The sequence below is a fragment of the Dermacentor andersoni genome, chromosome 3 (assembly GCF_023375885.2).
Source record: "Dermacentor andersoni chromosome 3, qqDerAnde1_hic_scaffold, whole genome shotgun sequence".
Classification (NCBI taxonomy): domain Eukaryota; kingdom Metazoa; phylum Arthropoda; class Arachnida; order Ixodida; family Ixodidae; genus Dermacentor; species Dermacentor andersoni.
In genome coordinates this window covers 34731406-34755930 of record NC_092816.1, presented here as the reverse complement: position 1 = coordinate 34755930, position 24525 = coordinate 34731406, and the positions used below count along the sequence as shown (strand labels likewise).

Below are 24525 nucleotides of genomic sequence, written 5' to 3'. Positions count from 1 at the left end.
TTGAATACGCCTATTTTTGGCCTGCCCGAGGAGGATTTTCAAGCAATAACTGTTGCTCAAAATTCCTGATTATGATATTTACACGATTCTAACAAACGCAGACACAATATCAAAATTGCCTGTGTGGTGGTTGTATTCTTTATCACATAACATGGATGTATTGCTGCGAAGCTGACTTTATGAAACCAGCCACCATTGTGCAACAAAAATGAGATCCTTGCCCATTTTCCTTGCTAAAAAATCGGGTGTGTGTTAGATTTCTACAATATTTAGAAGCTTTGATGTAATTTCTTCATTCGAGTCTTCTTTAATTGGAAGGTGCACTGAACTTTTGTCGTTGCAGGACGGAGGCAAGCGGCCCGTGCCAGATACCTTGGAAAAGTTCTGCAAGCTCTGTGATGTGGCATTTACCTCTGAGATCCAGGCAAAACAGCACTACGATGGACGTAACCATCAGAGGCGAATGCGGGGAGAGCCTCCTCTTCCCAAGGGCTTCTACAACCCAGCCACAGGGCGCTGGCAGAGGCAGTGAGTTGAGACATTTCCCTTTGTGGCTGTGATTTTGAGGTTACCAGAGTTTGAGCTAGTTTTTACATGTTGCAACAAGATAAAAAAATGAACGATACAGTCCCCCACCAATAATTTGGACTTCATGGGTACCGCTCAATGGTCCGACTGATCGGGAGCCTAAAATACTGTATTCACCGTGTGGGGTTCTCACCCGTGCTCTTAGGACAAAGGAACAACAACAGTAGCGCAAACAATCACAAGGCCATTTGTTGCACCTTTCATATATCAATGCCTGCTAGCCGAGTTGCTATCCCCAAAACATGCCGATGGCACGCGGATGTCCGACTCAGTGTGACCGGATAGCGAGCGAATATGTTCGCCCCATGCTAGATCCTAACGTCTGGTCGTTTGCGTGTACGGTCACGCGAACGGTGCGCGTTCGAATGAGCCCATTTAACCCTTTGAAGGTTTTCGCCGTTTATGTACGGCGGTGGTTTTCTGTCCGGCAAGATCTTTGCCGTACGGGTACGGTTTCGACCCTCCGTTTGAAATTTCGCGCCTTAATGACGATGCATGCTTACTGCGAGGTGCTGCCACCTCTTAGGACTTACAAGAAGCATTTTAAATTTGGGCTACCTTCTTGGGGAGATGAACAGAACTGATTTCTAGCCTCAGCGCGTTGTGCAAACTGCTGCTACACCCCTTTTGCAGTTTCGGTTTCACCGCGTGATCGCAACGGAGGCGTGCGAAACGTCATTTTTCTCTTTGTCGGCACTCTCTTGCTGAGGTGGTGGAAGTTGATTTCTAGCTTGATTGGCGCTGCTCTTAGCATGTTTATAACCGCCGCTCGCGAGGTAATCTCGCTCTCAGCGGCAACGCGGTTTCGGTTCCTCCGCGTGATCGCAACGGAGGCGCGCGAAACGTTATTTTTTCTCTTTGTTGGCACGCTATCGCAGGGGTGGCGGAAGTTGATTTCTATCTTGATTGACGCTGCTCTTAGCTTGTTTATCACCGCCGCTCACGAGGTATTCTCGCTCTCTGCGGCCACGCGCTTACGCTAGGGGGTGCCTCAGACCTCTGCCCAAGGCAGCCGCACGCAGAGAAGATGTCATGTGTGCGCCAACACAACTCGTCGCTCCAAGAGAAGAACGTACACGCATTTTAGGTGTGCAGACTGCGATAAGGCGCTGTGCGGAGACCTGTTTTTCAAGGAGTACCACACTCTGAAATACTATTGAACATTTTGCAGTTCTGAGTGATGCCGACACCCAAATACTATTCTTAATTTTTTTTTTTACTATTTATTCCCGACTTTATACATGTTGTACATTCAAGATCTGCAGTAAAGTAATTTGACCACCTGGGAAAGTTCTTTTCAAAATAATTCGACCCTCAAAGGGTTAAATAAGGAAACAGACTCTTACATGATATAGCAAGCAAGGACAATGCTAAAAATTTTATAACAGCATACCACTGTTATCTCACAGTCTGTTTTGAGCCTTCCGCATTATGTCGATATCAAATACCAAAATATACCGAGCTGTATCAGTAAATTACTTTTCTGAGATGCCAAAGAAGCCACTGTCATCGCGACAATAAATTTGTGCTGAATTCCAAATGGTAGATTCGGAGCAATCACGGATCAAAACTTACTGCTCTTTTTGGAGCAAGTCTGTTGCAATGGCATATCGGGAGCGGATCTCAATCCGAGATTGCCTTGCGAAGCAATCCAAACCCCTCTGCCAAGATAGACAGATTTGTCTGTCTGACATACTAGTTCCTCCAGCAACTGCTCACTGGATTGTCCATGTAACAGACGACATACATTAGACCAAACAAAACACGAATTGAGACAGCACATAAGCAATTGGTTGTTTGCGCAGCAATGGATAACGATAAACATGATGCTGTTGTCGCATGATATCTTACGAAAATCACTACTTCGAAAGCAGCTTCTTGAATTCAAGCGATGAGGAAATGGGTGTAGACAAGAAAGATATTTAGCGCTTGCAAACGCTTGTTTTGTGGTCTGTTCCTTTCAACAAACCAAGAAGGCCAAAGTTGCAAGCTCAGACTTTCTCCGAGTTCGCATTTGAGTTTTTATGCAGTAAAAAACTGAAGTTCTACACACAATCAAGTCACCAGTGTGCAGCAAAGCGCTGACACGGCTGACCAGCTAACAACCAGGCTTGTGTCTGTGTGTGTCCGAAACTGCTGCCGTGTGGTAAAAAAGGTTAGTGTCACTTTGGTGTGAGAAATGCTGGTACTTTGTACGCGCATCCCTGACTCCTATGGTTGGAGCGTGCATGTTTCAAACATGTAGGGCTCTGCCCTGGAGGGCAGCTCTGTGGCAGAGCTTACTGACCATCCTGGATCTGCCATTTGAATTCAACGTTGGTGTGTCAGAAAAGAAACAAGAACAAGTGACAGATGGCAACACTGCCTTATCAGTTGCTGCACCAACCTGCTGTGACGTCATGTATTTTGACGGTGCCTGTCCGAGCATAGTTATCTTTTATTGGTAACGATGAACTACATTGTACCCTAAAGGAGCCGAAGGCTGAGCTTATACTTTATCGGTCAAAACTGATTTAATGTTCCTTTGACTGCCTTCTAGAAGTTCGATCTGGGGAATATAAATTTGATATTGTTGTCTCGTGGCAATATCGCCATCATGGTGGTGTGATGCCCAATTGAGGACAAAGGTTCTCTTAGGCGGAGCCTCCGAGAACCCAATTGAGGACAAAGCCGTTGGTTTCGAACACACACACAAACTTTTAATAGAACTCAAAAGAGACTAGAAATAAATAGAAGAAAATAGAAGAACAAAAGAAACACTCAAATAGACATCACGGCAGTAAGAGACAGACTTGGGTCTAGTATGAAGTTAATTAGTGCGCGTGTCCGGGCATGCCACGACGGCAGGGACGCATAACAGTCTTGACGCGGAGACGCGGCGGCAAGTTGACGAAAGGAGTTGCGCCGCTCTCGCCAAAGGTCGAGGTGTGGGATGGTTGACCGGGCGACCGGAGCGCCCTTGCTCTGGCTTGAAGATAGAGGCAGGCGGCTTGGCGGCACGAGCAGACGGCGGCAGCGTTCTGGCCGGGCAGTTGGGCGTTGAGCTCGGGCTCGTAGCGCGACTGCTCTCGTCCTGCCCACGGGCACAGAAGCTCGAATGCCGGCCTCGGGCAGCAGGCGGCACGACAGACGGGGGCGGCGTTCTGGCCGGGCAGCTGGCGTAGAACTTGGGGCCGTAGCCCGACTGGTCTCGTCCTGCCCACGGGCGCAGAAACTCACCGGCCTTGAGCAGTGTAAGATTTGGAGGTCGATCTTGCCGCTGCCACCATTTGTAAGATTTGTAGTCGGGCTTGTAGGACGATCGGAGGAACTTTGGGCGACAGGACTAGGTGGGCAGAATTTATTTACATTATTTACAGTTAAAACAAGACATACATCGACAGTCTAGCGTGACTCCCAAATGGAGCCCGCAAGACGAACATACAGCAAACAAGCACACAGCTCACGAGTACATTTCGAGCACGACAACGAGCACACTCAAGCAGCCGACAATCGCTGCTTATAAGCACTTGGTGCCCCCTTGATTCCAAGGGGATGGAAACGTTCGTCCAGTCATTGTAAACAGGCCGCCTCTCCCCGGGACGGGTTACACACACACACACACACACACACAGGCGCAATGGTCCGGAGCCGACGTCATAGGGGCTTCGTAGAACTCGGAGCCGTCCCGGGTAGCACGCCCGGGTAGCACATTGTCTGGTGTCTCAAAGCGTATGGGGAGGTTCCGCCAATTACCTCCCCTCGAGAACTCCCCTGAGCTGACCCCTCGCCGCGTGGCTGACGGTTATCCGCAGTTCTCTGAAGTGCGCCACCGTCCCGGTTGGATCGGAACACGTGCAGCGGGCTGAAATAGCTGCAGGCCGATCCTAACAGCAGCTGGCGGCACGCTCGGGTAGACTGGCGACGCACAGGAACGGGTTGGCAGGAGACCCCGGTCGGGTGAAGTCCTAGTGGCTCGGGTCCGGAACCCGACGGCCCGTCTTTAACTCCCGGTCCGGTGGCTGACCTTCTCCTGGCGTCGCTTCCTGGAACTCTCCCAGCATCTCCCCCTTCTGCCAGCGCGCCTCGCCTTTTCTTCTCTCTGGCCGATTAGGCATTCTCCGATTGGCTGCCTGACGCCCCGTGGTCTTTGCTAATTGGTTGGCTTTTCTTCTTTTTAGTTCCTTTTCTTGCGCCGTGCGTTCATGTGCCGGACACTCTTCGGCGTCGTCGTTTTCCTCCTTCCAGCACAGAATTCGCCTCGGCGCGCGCACTCCTTGTCGTCTGCTCCTGTCTGTCCCGATCACCGCACCATGTTGCGCACCACACATCACACATGGATACAGTCGATCCTGGCTATGTCAAACTCGAAGGAAATTGCAAAATGCTACAGTAAAACGTTATGAAACATAGTTCCAGCGCACATTTGGACACGGACGAGGAGAGAAAGACAACACGAACGCCGGGTCACAGCTAAGAGGTTGACAAGGGTCGAGGAAGGGTTTGCACATAAAGGAGGAGGGGAGAAAGGGCCCAATGTACTAGAAAGTATATCGCTAAGTATGGATAGCAGGGCTAGTTGGTTATGATTAGAATTATAATGCCAATCATAACCAACTAGCCCAGCTGTCCATACTTAGCGATATACAGTAAAACCTTGTTCATCCAGAAAATCTGATAATTCACACTCGTCCTCTGGTTCCTGCAGATTCTCATAATTCAGATGTACAGCTGCGAACCGATTTTTCTGACTCCAATAAATTCAGACTTGATGGATATTCTGGACTTCATAAATCCACCATCGGGTTCCCATAGAGCTAATGCATTTTCGCAGCCAATTTTTCGAACGAATTTAGGCTCCAAAGTTTGATTTTTCAGACTAAATTGCTCGTTCCGAGTCACTCTATCCGATCTTGGGGGCAGCCATGTTGGATTTTCTGCTGGCTTGGCTTCCACTGGGACTGGGAGGTGCACGCTTTAGCGACATCCTCTAGTCTCGGAGGCCATGCCCGCTCTTCTTTGGCTGACAAAACTCTTCAGGGAATGGCACTTTTTCTTGTTTCTTACTTTTTTCAGTGAGCACTATCGTCATAATGACTTAATGTGGGATTTATCTTCATTTATATATTTTTTTTTCTTTTAAAAGTTTTGGTTGCTATTTGCACATGGTGTGTCCACAGTGCAGGTGTGACGGCACTTATGTCTCGGAGATGTTAGATCGTTTTGTGTGTTCGTGCGGCTTCGCATTTGTATGATTGGCACCACCTTGTGTGCCTTCTCGAGAGTGATATGGTGGGAAGAAACGTGGCTCGTTTCTTCAATCTCCATGGCGATCTCCGGCAACGGAGATCATAACACAAGAGCATAACATAAGAGTGACGCTGAGTGAGCGTCACTCTTGTGTTATGCAAGCAAATCTGATCACTTTCAAGCATAGTATGAGGCAAGGCATTACTAGAGATTTTTTTAAGCCACTCTAAACCTAATATATGTTTTCTGCTTTTGGGTAAACGAGTTTTTCAGACTGTTCGATTTTTCAAATAATTTTTCAGTCCCCGCGAGATCCGGAAAATCAGTTGGTCTGTGTATTTCCCCCTGCACCGGTTAATTTGAACAACTCTTGGAGCACTTCAAATGTGCAACACAAAAGAGTAGTAGTAGGGCTAGCGTCCAATCGAAACAAAGCAGTGGAGTCCGCATCATCATCAGCGAAATTGACGTGAATGACAGGAATGCCGAAACACTTTGTGCCCATTTGTGCTTTTATAGCCTTTATTCTTGCGTTTCCTGCCATGTATAACACAGCGTTGGCCGTGTGCCTTCATAGCTGCGTGGTTGCTATCCATGATCCCATAGCTAGCGATTGCGGTTTTGTGCACAGCAGCCGTGGCAAACAGCAGTTTCATTTTGACTTGGTGTGCGTAGTCGCCATGCATTATCTTGTCGACAGAGACTCCGGTTTCATGCTCAGCAGTTGTGGCAAACACTAGTTTTGTTCTGACTCGCTGCGTGTGTCAGCCGTGTGCCTTCAAAACTACGTGGTCGCCGTCCATGATCGTGTTGATAGCAACCAAAGTTTTGTCCTCAGTGGTTGCGGCAAACCATAGTTTGGTTTTGACTGGAGGTGTGCAGAACTGCATGACCGTTGTCCTTGATGGCGTCATTAGTGACAGCGGTTTCACTTGCAGCTGTTGTGGCAAACAGTTGTTTCGTTTTGACTCCGTGCAATGGCTCCAATGTCCCAAACACGGCGGAAGCTGTCGAGGATGAAAAGTATTGGCTATATCGCAATGGATGGACAATCTATTGGCAACCAGCTTACTGACGAAAGAACTGGATTTGCGCGCAGTTGAGAAAAGCGTGTCTCAAACGAAGACTCGCTGTGGTCCTGCTGTGAAGAACCTGCGAGACCTTCGCTGCTGCGAGTGCTAATCACTCACAAGAATCGCAGCTTCCGTGTTTGCTTTTGTACAAACTAGAGAAGGGATTTGCTGGTTCGTTCAGTAAATTCAGTCGACTTCCATTGATTCGGCCGGCACAAAATTGATCGAATTATCTGGCTTGTCGAATTAAATAGATACAGAAAAAAAAATTACAACACACAGCACTGATTCACTTGGCAGTATATGCCCGATTCCAACATGCCCCTGAATCAAACGTGCCCATTTTCTATTCCAAAATAGAAAACTAATGTAGAAGTGACATTAAAGCTGCTAAACAAAGTAGAAATCTAACGTGCACTTGATTTTTTAGCAAGAAAATCAACGTTCTAACATGTGTTGCACAATGTCAGCAGGTTTCCTAGCATCAGTTTTGCCGTGGTACAATCGTGTTGTAGGATAAAACACACGAACGTGACAAAGGCGGTTTTGGTTTCACATCAGATTGCATCGTGCAGGCAATTTCCTGCCACATCTTAAAAAAAAATAAGAAGGCTCGCATTACAATTGCGTTAATACCGTAATTAGACATTGTGAGCCTTGGCTTGTGGTAATTGAATTCTTCCATTTCGTTGCAGCGGCATAGTACAGCACTTTTGGGGCATGGGGCCACATCATGGCAAGAGTCCCTTTCAAGCATTGTGCTCGTGGGCAGCCGCTTTCCTTTTTTCCTCCAAGGGCACCATATAGCAGCAGGACCGTAAAACATTTGCTGCCGTCTGTCCCCAAGCAGACCAGGGGTTCACCCCATCGGTCCATTTGGGTCGCGTCCCCTCTCTTTTGGAAGCTTGAGCCAACCGCAGAAGAGGGGGGGGGGTGGCATGAGGAAAAGCTCTTAGATGGTTATACAGTAGGTACTGAATTTCAATTCTCCCGGTCAGCCCTTTTGTGGGCTGGTCCAGCTGAAGGTAGTCGGTCCCGAGGTTGGTGCATACCTGTTTGCTGCTCCTGTTCGGGAGGCTACACCAAAGAGGTGGGGCTCACTCCACATGTGTGGTTGCACTGCAGCGGGTCGCCCTCAACGACTCCACTGAGCTGAAGGAACATTGCCCTGGTAGCGTGGTCATTGGGAGCCATCCTCCCGTATACTGGCGTGTTTACATCGTTTTCTGATACTCATGTGTCACCCTTTGAATTAACCAAAAGATAGAATTAATTGCAGTGGAATCAACAGAAGTCTACTGTAAAAGCATGTTGAGTTAGTAAGCAATTGTTTGTTTTCTTGATACCCTCGATAATTTGACGTTGGTTAACTCTTAAGTGTTTCGGACGAGCAGAACTCGTCCTAGCCAAAGCGTCCCCAAACTGTTTTGGACGAACGCAGCTCGTCCCACCGGAATAGGTTCTCCTCTTGAGCGTTCAGGACGAGAAGCGCTCGTCTACGGCTTAGATGGTGTATTGCCCGCCAGATGGAAGCACTTACTTGACGCTTTTGGTTTCTCCTGGGGCAGGAGCGCGGTTATTGGGCTCCTGACACCTAACACTTTCCTCACTAATATCAGCAGGTAGCAAATGTGCTTGAAGCATATAATTAGACATATTGTAGGTATATTAATTTCATGTGTAGCTTCGCTATGACGATGTATCACAATGTTTGACTGCAGACCGCCTCCAGGAATGGCCCTCAAACCCCCAACACCAAGAAAGCCACCAACCCCTGGGAACCAGTTCTACTGTGAGCCGTGCCGCTCATCGCTGACCTCTGAGCAGCAGCTGCAGTCGCACCTGCAGGGCGCCAAGCACAAGGCACGGGTGGGTGGCCTGTCCACCGCAGTCACAGCGCAGGTGGTGACGGCGAATGCTGCTGCAGCCATGGCTACGGCTGCAGGCACCGTGTCCAGTGCTGGAGGCCGGCCCTCCCAGCTACCACAACCGTATGTGGCCTTTGTGCCTGGGCCCACCATGACCTGTGGTGAGCAAGTTTTGATCTCTGCCGATCCTTTTTCTCTGTTCTTGGCAGCATTGGAATTGAAAGCAAGCTTATATGTTACATGCTCCATCCAGGGCTGGTCAGTATCGATGATAAATACTTAAAGGGGACGCTTCACTTAAGAAAAAGCTTTAGTTTGAGGCAAACTCCGATTTCCCTTTTCAAACAGATGTAAAACGTAGGACATTTTATCTGCTAGTCTGCATCAGAAGCATGGGAACATGGACGCAGTGTTTCGTGCAACCTATTTGTATGGCTTCGTACACAGCAGTCACACGTCTCACCAGGCCCAATCTATTTAAGGAGAAAACTGCAAGTCAAATTTCTGTTGTGCGATTATAATGTCGTTATGTATTTAAGAAAAAGCGAATGTTAAGCATCTTGTACTTCCGGTCTTCCATTGTTCAAGAACAACTAACTTTACTTGTAGGTGAATGGAATATTTAAAATAAGGATAAATGATATTTGTTTTGATGACGGCTATGAGCAACCAACCCTTATATATAGCTTTCATTGATTACGAGAAAGCGTTTGATTCAGTCGAAACCTCATGCAGGCATTACGGAATCAGGATATTGACGAGCCGTATGTAGAAATACTGAAAGATATCTATAGCGGCTCCACAGCCACCGTAGTCCTCCATAAAGAAAGCAACAAAATCCCAATAAGGAAAGGCATCAGGCAGGGAGATACAATCTCCAATGCTATTCACAACGTGTTTACAGGAGGTATTCAGAGACCTGGATTGGGAAGAATTGGGGATAAGAGTTAAGGGAGAATACCTTAGTAACTTGCGATTCGCTAATGATATTGCCTTGCATAGTAACTCAGGGGACCAATTGCAATGCATGCTCACTGACCTGGAGAGGCAAAGCAGAAGGGTGGGTCTAAGAATTAATCTGCAGAAAACTAAAGTAATGTTTAACAGTCTCGGAAGAGAACGGCAGTTTACGATAGGTAGCGAGGCACTGGAAGTTATAAGGGACTACATCTATTTAGGGCAGGTAGTGACCGCGGATCCGGATCATGAGACTGAAATAATCAGAAGAATAAGAATGGCCTGGGGTGTGTTTGGCAGGCATTCTCAGATCATGAACAGCAGGTTGCCATTATCCCTCAACAGAAAAGTGTATAACAGCTGTGTCTTACAAGTACTCACCTACGGGGCAGAAACCTGAAGGCTCATAAGAAGGGTTCTACTTAAATTGAGGACGGCGCAACGAGGAATGGAAAGAAGAATGATGGGTGTAACCTGTAAATGATGGGATAAGAAAAGAGCAGATTGGGTGAGGGAACAAACGCGAGTTAATGACATCTTAGTTGAAATCAAGAAAAATAAATGGGCATGGGCAGGACGTGCAATGAGGAGGGAAGATAACCGATGGTCATTAAGTGTTACGGACTGGATTCCAAGGGAAGGGAAGCGCTGCAGGCAGTGGCAGAAAGTGAGGTGGGTGTATGAGACCAATAAGTTTGCAGGGACAACATGGCCACAGTTAGCACATGACCGGGGTAGTTGGAGAATTATGGGAGTGGCCTTTACCCTGCAGTGGGCGTAACCAGGCTGATGATGATGATGAGTAATTATTAATAGTGGCGTGCGAATTTTCAAAACTTTGAATATTTGATTCGAATTGACTTGTATTTGATTCGATTCGGAAGACTTTTACTATTCGAAATATTCGAACCCCCCGAAAATTGCTGTCTGGTCTGTATAGTCAGCTTTGCTATGGTGCACCTGTGTTATGCGGTGAAGCATACAGACGTGTTGCGGTGAAGCATATTAAAAGCAAGAAGGGGCACTGTCAGAGGGCTTCTGCTGGTGCTTATCGCTACCCAACACTGTCAGCTCAAGTACCTACACTGTACTACCTCTTCACACATGTGGACAGCACCAGCTGCCAAGTGGAAACCTCTGTGTCTGCTACAAATCTGGCTAAGTGCCTTAAAACTCTGTTTCCGAACTACCAATTTGTCGAAGTAGCAAGCCTGGCAATGTTTTTAGACCCTCATTCTAAAGTAGTTGTGTACCATTAGGATGCTGCAATGGCAAACTGTGTTAAAAACTTGGCTTTAGAAGAAGCAAGGAAAATTTCATCGCTAAGGAGCCCAGAGATGTTCTCAACAATGAATCTCCTGAAAAGGCTCCTTCCCAGTCAGCACTTTGGAAAGACGTTGTAAGCTTGCAAACCAGAACAAGCACAGGTTGGAAGATATGTGCATGAGGGAATTTTGGGCCTAAAATAAGATCTGTGTGAGTGGTGGTGTATGTCAATACGGTGAGACAGGCTAGTTGGTTGTTGAAGCTTGCATTCACATTTTCAGCATAAACTTAATACACACACCCACAGAAAGAAACATGGCATAAGCTTGGTGCCTACTGTTGTCTCAGCTCGTGAAAAGATTCGATACCAGGCGCTACACTAGTTCTATGAGCGGCTGTTTTGGGTGTCTGAAGGAATTGAGATGTGCAGAAGGGTGTCGCTGCTCCCATAACATGTTGAGCAGTTATCCTCCCTTCATGACAACATTAAATAACTGCTGTTGTGATACTGTAAGCAGAAGTGTTGCATTAGAAAATTTTGCTGACTGCAAAGTATAATTTTCTTGTATATTATTTGCTGTGCAACTAACATTTCTTTTGTAGCTCTGGTTGACGAAAATAATTGTTTTCACATAACCAATAGTATTTGTATTAAAAAAATATTCAGTTCAATTCACACTTCATTTTCATTATGCCAATTCGCTTTGAAAGTGAAATTTTGATATTTGCGCACCCCTAATCAGTAATGCAAAGTTTTGCAAATTCTTGCAAAGTATAAATGAGGGCACATTCGATATGGGCTGGTGTACGGAAGTAGCAGCTTTTCAGAAAGGCTGACATGGTGCTCTGGGGACCAGAGGAGGACAAGGGACCCAAGGGCAAAGTGGGTAGTCCTGTGATGGCTATTGTACTGAGATTGCGGGTGGACCTGGGACTCGCTGAAGCGAGTGTGGGTAACTTGACCTGCGTGGGCGGCATAAGCAATGGGCTCTCGAGCACAGCAGGTAGGGGGACCCACTGAAGAAGACACCAACGTGTCCATGGGCAACGTAGGATTTCAGCCGAATAAGAGAAAGAAAGGCGAATAACCATCAGTGTCATGTCTTGACCTGTTATGCGGGAATGTCACGAACGGCAGTGCAGTGCCCAATCCTGGTGATCGGCAGACACATACATTGCCAGCATGTTGGTAATTGTTTGGTTCAGTCTTTCCGTCAAACTACTTGTCTGTGTATGGTACGTCGGGGTCAGTTTGCATTGTGTCGAGCAAGACCGTAGATTGTCCTCGATCACCTTCAGAAGAAACTGCCTGCCCCGGTCGGTTAGGAGTTGCTGAGGTGCCCCATACTGGAGAATGACGTTGTGGAGTAAGAAGCCTGAAACGTCGGTCGCGCAGCTGATGGATAGTGCATAGGTGATCCCGAATCGCGTCGCATAGTCTTTAGTGATGGCAGTTAATCGGCTCATATGAAACGTCGAGAGGCAGACGATGGTCAGCAGGTGGGAGTAGTGTCATTTTCCAGTGCTAACAAAGGTCACATGAGGCCAGGTAACGACGCACCGAGCAGGACATGCCCGGCTGGTAGAACCAGCGGCGTGTGCGATCATATGTGTGCGAAACGCCGAGGTGCCTGCTGTTGGCACATCATGAAGCCGGGATAGAACAGTTGAGTGGAGGTGTGTCGAGATCACAAGTAAGAGGTCAGGGCCATCAGGAAGCAAACTGCGACAATGTAAAATGTCGTGCACCATAAAGAGGTGGAGAGAGACATCAGAAGCCTGGGAGTTGAGACGATCGACAATCTTGCGAAGGACCGAGTCAAGGCAATGTTCAGCAGCATTGTTGAAGAATTCAGAGATGGCGAGCACACAAGGGACTGTAGTCACTCAGTGCAGGTTCCGGATGGTCGACGGCGTACCAGGAAAGGCAGTCCACGTCCAGATGCAAATGGCCATACTTGTAGATGACTGTGCACGAGTATCCTTGAAGCCGTGATGCCCAGCATCCAAGGTGACCAACGGGATCTTTGAGCAAAGATATCCAGCAGAGAGTGTGATGGTCAGTGTTGACGGTAAAAGGTCTGCCATACAGATAAGGGCAAAATTTTGTGACGACCCAGACAATAGTGAAGCACTGTCTCTCTCTGTAAGGGAATAATTTTGCTCAGCGGCGGAAAGGAGGCGGCTGGCATACGGAATAACACAGTCCTGAGCATGTTGACATTGAGCCAGAACAGCGCCAATGCTATGGCCACTGGTGTCTGTACGGACTTCCATGGGAGCAGGATCGTCAAAGTGAGCCAACTCAGGTGGTGCGGCGAGTAGTGCGATGAACTGCAAAAAGACGAAGGAAAATTTTTCTTGAGCAGGCGTGTGAGAGGCCGTGCTATTTCTGCAAAGTCTTTCACAAAATGACAAAATAAGAGAAGAGACCAAAAAATGAGCAGACGTCTTGCAAAGAACGGGTTTATGGAAAGTTGGTAACAGTGCATACTGTGGCAGGGTCAGGTAGGATACCGGCCACATCAACGAGACAGCCAAGTGCGGTGATCTCTCGGCGGCTGAAATGGCATTTGGTGATGTTTAGTTGAAGCTGGGCATTGTGAAATAGCCGCAAAATAGCCAATAGTCGTTGGAGGTGACTGGGGAATGTCGGCAAAATAATGACGACAAGGTCAAGGTAACATACCGTAAAAACCGGACTATAGGTCGGACCGGAATATAGGTCGATCCCCCAACTAACGAATTCTAAAAATGAAAAAAAATCTTTTTCAGTGGCAAAAGTACCGAAAGACATGACACCCTTACCTATAAACAAATGCGACTCAGCGGGTTGCACAATGGTGACAGTATTTATTTAAATGCTGCTCGCATGTGCACCTGGCCATGTTTTTAGCGATATCGCGCGACCATCGACCCGCGTGCTTGTCAACACCGTATTAACGGCGATGAGCAGCGAAACAAACGAGATACGCGCATGTGTACACATGCCCTTACTTTCGCTATTTCGCCGCTCCGTGCCGTGATGATAAAAGGTGCTGACAAATACGCGGGTCGACGGTCGCGCAATACTGTTAAAAATTTGTCGGGTGTACAGTACACAGAAGGGCACGAAGTCCGCAAGCGCTACTCCGAATCAGAGCAACACGTTTGAACAGAGTCGGATGACGAGTGCTTCTCGCTGTCCAGTCCATAGGCGCGTGCGATCTCTAGCGCTTTCAAACGAATGCATTCGACAACAGGCAGCGATCTTACACGCAGCTCTCGGACGGACTCCGCAACCTTGCCTTCCAGTTCTGCAGTCCGCTGCGATCCGGCCACGAAACGACGTTTTCTTTTGGTTGCTGCAAGTTGTAATACGTTGCTTTTACCTCCGCCACTACTGAATGCTATTTTCGGATACTCCAAGTTCGCGCTGTGCTGCCAGGTTGCCGTGGGCTTCCGCGTACTCAGTCGCCTTTTTCTTGAAGGCGACGGTGAATTGACGTCGGCTTCCGCTCATTTTGAAACAAAATGAAAATGCAGCCTTTAATTAATATAACTTTGCGACAGTGGAAACGCAAAATGCCGGTGCCACAATGTCGCCACGCCATAGAATAAAGAACTAACGCCGCGCTGCTGATGATGGCGATGGCGAAGGCGGCTGTTTACTTCATCCGCCCATTGTTGCAAGACTTCCGTAGTTTTTCCGCCAATGTCCGGTATATAAGTCGAGGGTCGACTTTTCGCAATGGTTTTTTGAAAAAAAGTTCGACCTATATTCCGGTTTTTACGGTAAGCAAGTAGACCCCTCGAAGCCGTGAAGGAGGGAGTCCATCATCCTTTCAAATGTTGCTGGGGCATTGCGCAACCTAAAGGCATGACATTAAACTGGTAAAGCCCATCTGGTGTAATGAAGGCGGTCTTTTCGCAATCCTGCTCGTCAACAGCAATTTGCCAATAGCCAGACCGAATCAAGTACATCGTCTATTCGCAGCAAAGGGTAGACATTCTTTTTTTGTAATCTTGTTCAGATGCCGATAGTCAACACAAAACTGCCAGGTGTTGTCTTTTTTTCCGACAAGCACCCCAGGGGATGCCCAAGGAATCACAGATGGTTCAACGATGTACGGAAGCAGACACTCGGTGTCAGCTATGGATGGGTCTGGCATCTCCAGTATCGATGCAGTGGGTTTCGAGTCATGTCTCGCCAAGGTGTGGCAAAGAAAATAAAAAGACGTTGCAGTAAGACACTAATAAGTGGCATAGATCTTAGGACTGAGAAGAGGAGAGGTCAGGGGCAATCACACCATCAGAAGGGTCATCAAGCATAGTACAGTCATATCTTGATATAAGGAATCATGCGGGACCGCCGAAAATCGTTCATTATTTTGAAATATCGTTGTAATGAAAAACTTGCATTTATAAGCCAGTGGACAAACCTAGGAATGAAAATGACGTACCTTGGCAGTAGATGTGTGTGCAGACAAGCATACTATGTTTCACTCACTTCAAAGCTGCTTTATTTGAAGAAATCAGTGATTTTCTTCTGGCGCGTGCAATACGCACAACTGATTAGGAATGCGTCTACATCTTCCGCTTTGCGCAATACCGCATCGGATACGTAACTGCACCGAGCGATAAAAGTGCTGACTTTGTTCATGTGCACTAAAACACCAGTGTTTGACACGATCTCACCTTCTGTGTTCGGTGACCTACAGTCGTCTTCTTTCGGGTCGTTGTCATCACTGGAGACGTCACAAACGCAGTTAGCAATCTCTTCGTTTGTCAGGTCAGCCACCCTTATTGCTGCGCTGTCGCTCTCCACGTAGTCGTTGAAGGAAGAGACAGCGGACAGCAGTTCCACAATCTCGGTCCACAGGTCTCCTGGGTTGTTGTCTGTCACCTCCAGGTCATCTTCAAGCGGCACAGGCGCCTTGACAAGCCCGGCTTTTCGCCAGCAGTTGCTAATGGTGGACGCCTTCAAGTTCCACCAAGCTCCTGCGAGCACTTCCGCCACTTGAAGAATATGGATTGCAGTCGGCTGCTTTAGGTGGAAATTGATAATCAACCGCTTCGCTAGGTGCATACAAACTTCTGCTTTCACACTCTTCATAATGCCCTGGTGTAGGGGCTGCAGCAAGGACGTGTTGTTTGGCGGCAGAAACTCCAAGCGAGCGTGTGTCAAGCAAACATTCACAATGTGAGCAGAGCAGTTATCGACAACCAGTGGAATTCGTCGGTCATCCCCCCTCATTTGGTCCAGTTTGATGAGCCACTCAGAAAAGAGTTCTTTGGTCATCCAGGCTCGTTTGTTGGCGCGGTAGTCGTAAGGTAACGATATGATGTTTTTGATGCAGCAAGGCTTCACGTACTTGCCGATGACGAGCGGTTTAATTTTCTTCGTGCCTGTTGCATTGCAGAAGAGCAGGACTGTCACGCGAAGATGCGACTTCTTCCCCCCCCCCCTTTGCAATGCTGCCCTTTGAAGTGCATCATTCAGTCAGGCAGCAGCTGATAAAAATATACGGTCTCATCCGCATGAAAAGTATCGTCTTCAGAGTGCAATTCAGCCATGTCTAAAAAACGATTATTGCGCCAGGAATGCGCACCTTCTTTGTCAGCAGCCTTTTCCTCGCCCGAGACTACCTGCTAAGTTATTCTGTTCCTTTAAGAAAGCCAACCCGCACTGGCGTCGAACCCAGTTATTTCAAGTGCATTTCAAATTCATGGGCTTTTTCTTGGAGCATTGGGCCAGACACAGGAACATCTTGCAGTCTGGCATCTTTGAACCACATGCGAACAGCTTGGTCCATATTTTGAAAGTTTCCCAGTTGCCGCCATTTCATTGTAGGAGCGAGTTGCGATTCCCAGTGAAGCTTGACGATCTTGTCTTGGTCTTTCAAAATGGTCGCGGCCGTCGATGGGGCAATGCCACACTGTCTGCACACATCGATTTGCTGTTCCCTGCGTTGGTTTTCTGCTATATGTCCAATTTGTCCTGCAGCAAAAACTGCCTTCACTTCTTGGCGGCGTCGCTAGCTGCATTCATCGTTGGATCTCGCGCGAACATCGCCAAACCTTTGTCATGAGGTTCTTGGTGAAGTTTGTGGTGAAGCAGTTGGTGCTCGACGTGGTGATGGTGATAGCTACTGCACTCGTATTTTCCGTTTCACGCGAGAGTTGCAGCGCTGTTACTTTCAGCCGAATTCGTAATACTGATGTTCCTCGGTTATAAAGGGAAAAATAAACTATGTGCGTTATTCCAAAATATGCGCTGTATTGAAATTCGCAGTTATGAAATACAGTCAACGACCAATTTTTCGGACCCTCTAGGCAACGTAAAAACGTCCGAAAATTCAGGCAGTCCGAAAAAATGAATGCATGCAAAAAAACGCACCTCTTTTTTTCTCGGATCTAGAGGTAAAGGGCGAAGTACCACGCTTCCGAAACCCTGCCAAAGCATCAATGAACGTGCTATAAAAAGAGGCGTTCAAAAACTCTATACGCAGCCGACTGCCGGTTTATTATGTACATGTCCATCGTCGGGCAGCCAGTGTGATTGCTGCAGTGGCTTGAAGAACTTGTTGATTGTTTGGACGGCGTTCTGGTTGCATGCGATCATATTCGCCTCGATCTGAGCAAGGGTCATGTCAGCACTGTACACCGATGAAAGAGTCAACAGTGCTTGCGTCAACTCGGCGCTTGTAGGCGGCGCAGGCATTCGCTCCTCATTCTCAACATCGGAGTCTACTGAATCCCCCACAACCTGACGGACTGTTCCCTCGTCAGTCAGTTCTGCGCAGAAGTTGAGCTCGTTGTCAGCGTCAAGAAACTGTTCAAAAGTTATTTCCGTGGGTACGGTACTGCATTCCGTGCTTCGATGCCATCGGCGAGGACGACGAAAACGAAGTGGGGGCCATCGAAGGCAAGCGAAATCTTCAAGTTGCGAACAGTGGAGTTCGCTGACCAGCGTCGAAGCACCTAGGCCTAGCGTCGCAGAGCACACTTGACACAACAGCACAACCACACACCACGCTAGCCAAAACGTGGCCTGCGCAAACAAACGAAATAGCGCCACAGAACACCTATATAGAGCCGCTCCAGAAACTCCGCCGGAGGCGGAAGTGCGGCCATTTGCGGCGATGAACATAGCCAGCGTGGCCAGACCAAATCGGTGTGTGACGGCTAGATTCGGCTAGTTGTGGTTCAAACCGGTGATATGCTTCGGCTGCAAGTCGATTTCCTTCGCAAGGGCGCTGTGCGAGGAGCCAAAAAGTCTGGAAAATTGGACGGCGGGGGGGTTCGAGCGCCCGAATCTTCAGATGTCCTTATACATTGATTCTATGGGGCTCGTGGCGGTGCCGCGAAGACGTCCGAAATATCAGGCATGTGCGAAAATTTGGGCGTACGAAAATTCAGTTGTTGACTGTATCTTTATATTGAAAATATAGGCAATCTGGCGGGGATTTTTAAAAGATTCGTAAATTTGAGGAATTCGTTAATGTGGGGTACATAGTAATGAGATTTGACTGTACTTGTGTCCGGGCTTCCAGGTGACGACTGTGGGACATATATAGTAGTGGCCAGAGGGTCGTGTACATCTAAGTGATAGCTGCCCAGCGGGATGCCTTTGGGAAGAAATTGTGGTGCGCATCCAAAATTAAGAATAGGTATACACGCCCGGTTCACCGCAACAGTCACAACAGTGTGAGGGAGCGCAAGACACCATTTAAAAGGAGCGTCTAGAGAAAGCGAAATCACATAGTCACCGTCACAAATGGGGCACTGAGGTGAATGTGACATACATTGCGGTAGCTGGTCACAGATGAACAAACTTGACGACACATAAACGTGGTGGTGACTTGTTGTTGAGGCTGGGTACAGAGTGGAGTTCCAACTGTAGAAGGCCAGATAAGCAGTCAACGAAAGCAAAATGGGGGTTCAGAAAGTTATGGCCAAGTATGACGTCTTGGGGACACTGATGTAGAACAGCGAATAGAACTAAGGTTGGTGGCCAGCGAAGCTCACACACGCAGGACACATGCCAGCGACGCAAGGGTTACCGCCGTCGGCTACGCGGCGGACGTAAGAACCTTGCGGAGACTATAAGAAAGGCGAGCACTCCTGACAGATAGTTGTGCCACAGTGTCTATGAGCGCCGAGACAGGCACGTCGCCCAATTCTACATCTGCGGGAATGGCGAGCAGTGGTAGCGTGGAGTCAGGGCAGAAACATCAGGGTGTGATGGTTCATTGCGAGCACGAAATGAAGAGGACCGACTGGACGGTAAGTGTATGCGGGACGCAGGGACCATGGCCGGTGATAGCGACAACGGCGGGAAATATGGCCTGTCCCATTGCCGTTGAAGCATGTTGGCTTATCGTCACACCTGTCCCACTGGTTTGGATTGCGGTATCCAGGATAGATCAATTGTGGGCAAGGAGGTCGAAAGAAATTGCTGACCACAGGGCGACTTACAGCACAAATTGGATGAATGCCTGTGTTTGCCAGCTCTTCGCACACGACGGCTTGGATCAGCGATACTGCTGGGTGAGACTTCTCGCAAGAACGGGCCTGGGGAACAGATGGAGACGCGGCCTCAATCTCGCCGCACAAGATGCAGCAAGCTTTTGAAATCAGGTGGCGGGACATCCTCACATTTTGAAGGTAACAGCGATATTAGGGAGCTGCTCAAATTGTTGCGCGACACAACGGTTCATCGTTTCTTCAAAGCGTCGGCACTCTTTTATGATGTCGTCGACGGTCAAGCAGTCCTTATATGCTGATAAATTAAAGGCGTCATCGGCGATGCCTTTAAGTATGCGGCTGACTTTGTCAGATTCAGACATTTTGTCGTCAACCTGCCGACAAAGAGCTAGCACGTCCTAAATGTATACGACATGTGGTTCAGTTGATGTTTTGGCCAAGCGTGACAGTTCTTTGTTGGCGCTGGAACCCGACTGGCTTCCTGAAGAGCTCCTGCAGTTCTACAGCAAAAGCTGTATATGACTAACCTTCCGTAGTTATTCTGGTGACCATCAACAAAAAAAAAAAAATCATAATGTGGGCCGATCCTTGTGGTAGTGCAGAAAGGGTGCAAGCTCAATGGCACATACTCCTGTGGACTCGGGAACCTGTAATGCGCCCTTCAACATCTTCAGGATGGGCCCACGTATGGGGAATACTTAACGCCTGCTTCACCTTTGCCACGGGTCAGCCTGGTTGTTCTTGTTGGCTTGCTCGTATTTGGTTAACCAGTCTTTGACATCCATGGCGTCAGTACCGGAGAAGGTACCTGGTCTCGTAGTTGGGTCAGGACAATTGATGTTGTGGTAGCCGAGGCTGAGTCAGCAGGCCTCTCAGTCGACATGGTCGTATGGCCTACAATATGTGCACTGCGAACTCCCGTGGTGTCCTTCGGATATGCCACGCGCCTCCACCAAGGATGTTATGGGGAGGTGTGAAAAAGAGTTTGTCTACAATAGTTACACAGCGGCAGTGAGTGGCACCACAACAACAAAGAGGGCTGGGCTTTCTCGTCTGCTATGCAACTTCTTAGTGAGTATGCGCAAGCGTTTGTAAACGAAATGAAACGTCTTCTTCGTCGGCAGGATAAGTGGCTCGTAACACTATGATGACCCGTGCAAAACCGGAAGTGCAACGACAGATGCGTGAGAAGTCTTGTGTGCTGGCGTGTAAACAAAGCTCGGAACTGCATACGTGAAAACACGTATCCAATCTGCCTGCCTTCCGGTGGCTAATTGGTTCTATCTTCGCAAATGCTTTCATGCTTTCTGTACACGCTAAGGCAGTATTCTCGGGTGATCACTTTCTGAGATAGTTTCACTTTCGTGAGGCTCTGCACCAGACCCGTTGAAGCATGCGGTTGACAATGCTCTTGCCACCGTATGAAGATGGCGAGCTTGGCACGGTGCCCAAAAAGATTGTCGCTATATGAAAGAATGCATCCTGTGATGGGAGCAGGCGCAGCTGAGAGGAAAAGCCAAGAGAAAGAAAGTGCAGTGAGACGGCAGGGAAGCGACAGGGGCATCTAGCAGTTGAGTGACGTGAAGAGGGGAAAGGGAAATGAATGATGAGAGCACAGTGAATGCGAGGGAAAAAACGGTAGGCTAGGAGGAAGCCCAGAAACCAGTCGAAGCTTTCTGCATGCAAAGGTCTTCCTGGCAGAGGAGACGGCACCGTGAGGGAGCTGCCAGCACTTCTCGCACATGACCGTTGCGTTCTCAGTTTCGCGAGAGTCATCATATGTCACGGGACATGCATAATCTCGCATCCTACGATCGAAGTTTTTAATGTATTGTCTTTATAGGGAGTTAGCCGGGACTGCACTAATTTGTTGTAAAACCTGTGATGTCGCAACACCGGGGGACGTATAACTGGAGTTCCACTATATATGAATTTACCACGTAAATCATACTGTTACAATGCCTATAAGGGCATTGCAAAGGTCCTACTGAGAGTAGGACCTTGAAATTCTTACTCTTGAAATACTCTTGAAATTTCATAGTTTTCGGAAATATTTGTTTTAAGGAATTGACAACCTTAATGAAAGATTTGCTTGCTGCAATTGCTAGATCTTACCTTTTTTGTTGAAATGCAACAAATCAAATTAAATTTGGTGCAATGATTGCCAGAAAAACTATTTGACCATTATGATGTACAGTTAAACCTCAATATAATGAACTTCAATATAATGAAATTCTCAATAGAACATGGTATTTAACTTTTAGTAACCTCTTGTCAATAGAACACCATGCATTTTGAACATCAATATAACAAAGTGTGTTTGTATGCGATTTCAATATAACGGAATTACTGCACAAGGGAATGCCGAGACAGTATATGGAAACTTCAGTGGACGCAAATAGTCAAATTATAGAATTACAAGCGACTGCTTGCCAAACACACCTCTCAAATCGCACACTGCACAACAAGAGGAGCCGCTGAAGGGGAGCCGCGTCATGCTCCATACAAAGCCCAAGTGTGATAAGATCCTATCGCGCCTCGCGCACTATTTGCTTTAAGTGCGAGTGAAAGTGTGCAAGGATGAGACAAGAAAGATGGTGGCTTCCCAAGTGCCACCTTCCCATGCTAGCAAAGGGAAGAAAGGGGAGGCCAGCGAGCTCGCGGTAACGCGATCAAGCGCACGCGAAGGGGGCGGAGTGGTGGGTAAGTTGGCGCTGGCCTCGATTTCTGGTGCGCGTCTCAGTCGTGGCCGCGTATGGCTGTAAGCGCGGCTGACCACATACGCAGCCACGCACCCTGCTTTAAAGGCAATCTGCCACGTGTGCAAAGAGTGGGCGTGCCAAGATGGTGTGGCAGCATGTAAGCTGTCTTCCCGCACACTTAGTGTTAGAGGTTGCGTAATCTTGAGTTTCGTGACCCATTGGTGCAAGAGACAGACAAAGCATTCGCTCTCCGCTGCAGACCCTTTTCATGATAGCGTCGTCGCAGTGCGGGTGATGCTCGTAGAGTGGAGCGTACGCGAAAGTGTGGCTGGCTTCGCTTAATTCATACCGCTGATGTGAAGATATCGTCGATGTGGCATGAATCTGTATCATTCATCGTCAACTCACAAATTAATCAAAATTGAACTGTTTCCTCATTCAATTTTACTTTTTTCGGTTGCCTTATAATTCGGATTATTCCGTGGCCCTTTTTCGTGTATGAAAAATCGGTCGAAATCGGTTTGTTATATCGTAATTTCGCTGTATTGAAATTCAATCTTTTATTTGCATAAAAGATCCAATTTCAATTCAACGAAATTACGATATAACAAAGCAAATTGCCATTTTACGGACTTCATTATATCGAGGTTTAACTGTAACTAGAGTTGGCACAAAGATGATCTTGTCAGTGTTCTAATTTTTGTGCTCATGAGACCCTTTTTGTACCAGTTCTGGCTTTAAAATTCAGTTTATTTTATGTGTTTATTTTATGCAATTTAAGGCTCCTCATGTGGACCTTTATATTGAGGTCTAAACTCGCTCTGCTGGCGTTATTTTGGTGGTGCTTCAAAGTCAACGTTTACAGATCCTCTCTCCCCCCCCCCCCCCCTTTTGTTTACAAGCGATTTTGAATTGCACGCAGAAGCAACAAAAAGCAGTGACAAAAATGACGTGCAGTGCATTTTTGTCACACATTTGTCGGTGCATATTCATAAGAGTATAGTGACGTTCAGAACACTGCCAATTTAATCTCTATGTATTATAATTTCCTCGCTTGTTTGCTGTTTCATTTTCCTTTCCAAATTTTCTGCCTAATTACTGTTGAATAAGCTTTCTTCATTCTGCATCAAAGTATATTGCCCACTGCACAGTGTAGGTTACACTACTGTTCAGTCAAAATGGTGGTGTATGCAGCAGCACATATAATAAAGGAGTGTCAAGAGGAGACGAAGTAACGTTAACTTTACCAGACATCCCACAAGTTGATGCCGCAAACTCGGTAACGTAGTCGGTTGGAGCAGGGAACCAGCTATGCTGTTAAAATGGATTTTCATGATCTCTTCTCCGCAGGAACTGAATTTTGCTATGTTCGACCTTACAAGGTGCAAGGAAAACGCTTCATGGTAAAAATGTCAACGGCATTACTGTGTCGCGACGAAAATTAACACCTGTAACATGCGTTGCATGTATTTAATTTGTGATTGTGACGTCCCCTACAGCACCTTTCTTTTTTCATGCTGTCAGTGTTGCAGTGAGCTATTCTCGCTGTTGTGTCGAAGGGTTTTAGTGAAGCTCTTCTATATATGTACAGACCTGCTGATGGGAATTGAACCCTCGACCTCAGGTTCAGCAACAGAGCCGCTGTGGCAAAGACTTGTGATTGTCCTATTCAGCTTCACTTAAGGGGACACTGCACAGAAACATTTAATCAGGTTAAATTCATAAATTATACTTTCAGAACTCTTTGGTCATTCCACACCAAATGCACGAAATGGGAACTTAAAGCTCCCAATGTTATGTTTTCTTTATTTAATTTTCAGAAGTTTGTAGGTATAACTTGCATGCCCAAGACATATTGTGTGGAGAAAGATGTACTGCCAGTCCGAGCACCCTTTGAATTCTCTTCTCAAAATCAGAACATGATGTATAAGAAAATAAATATCCCCAAAATGGAAGCTTAATTCTAAGAAAGTGGCAGTACCAAGGTGTGCATTGCAGTGAAGATGCACCACTAGGCAACTGTACATTATAGTGTAGAGACCTGTCCTTAAAAAAAAATGTTCTCAACTGAAACACAATTTTCTTCGATAAAGTTTTCTAAAACAAATTGTTAAGTGTCCTTCTATGAAATACTTTACCTTTCATATATTTCAAATGGACCGCCATTTCCCGATGCTAATGCCTTTCGGCACTTTTCGCGTTCGCGAGTGGCTGGGTTCGACGCTACGCCCGGTGCGTAGCGTCTCTTGACCACTCACAAACACAAAAAGCGCGAAAGGCATTCGCATCGGGAAAGGGCATCGCTACAAAATCGCGGCCCTACAAAATTCTGAAAATTCTTTTAAAAAAGAAGAAAAAAATCGGGAGAGCTTC

General features: G+C 47.3%; 1 protein-coding gene across 2 annotated transcripts in view; it reads left to right on the top strand.

The window, feature by feature from the left end:
- LOC126517845 (uncharacterized) overlaps nt 1–24525 on the top strand; it is a 53531-nt gene that overhangs the window by 18706 nt on the left and 10300 nt on the right. The window contains exons 4-6 of one of the 2 annotated variants that reach the window (XM_050167650.3): nt 344–528; nt 8612–8919; nt 23503–23555. In XM_050167650.3, coding sequence (XP_050023607.2) covers nt 344–528; nt 8612–8919; nt 23503–23555 — 546 coding nt within the window. The remainder of the gene's footprint in view (nt 1–343; nt 529–8611; nt 8920–23502; nt 23556–24525) is intronic. The other variant, XM_050167660.3, reaches the window with a different exon arrangement.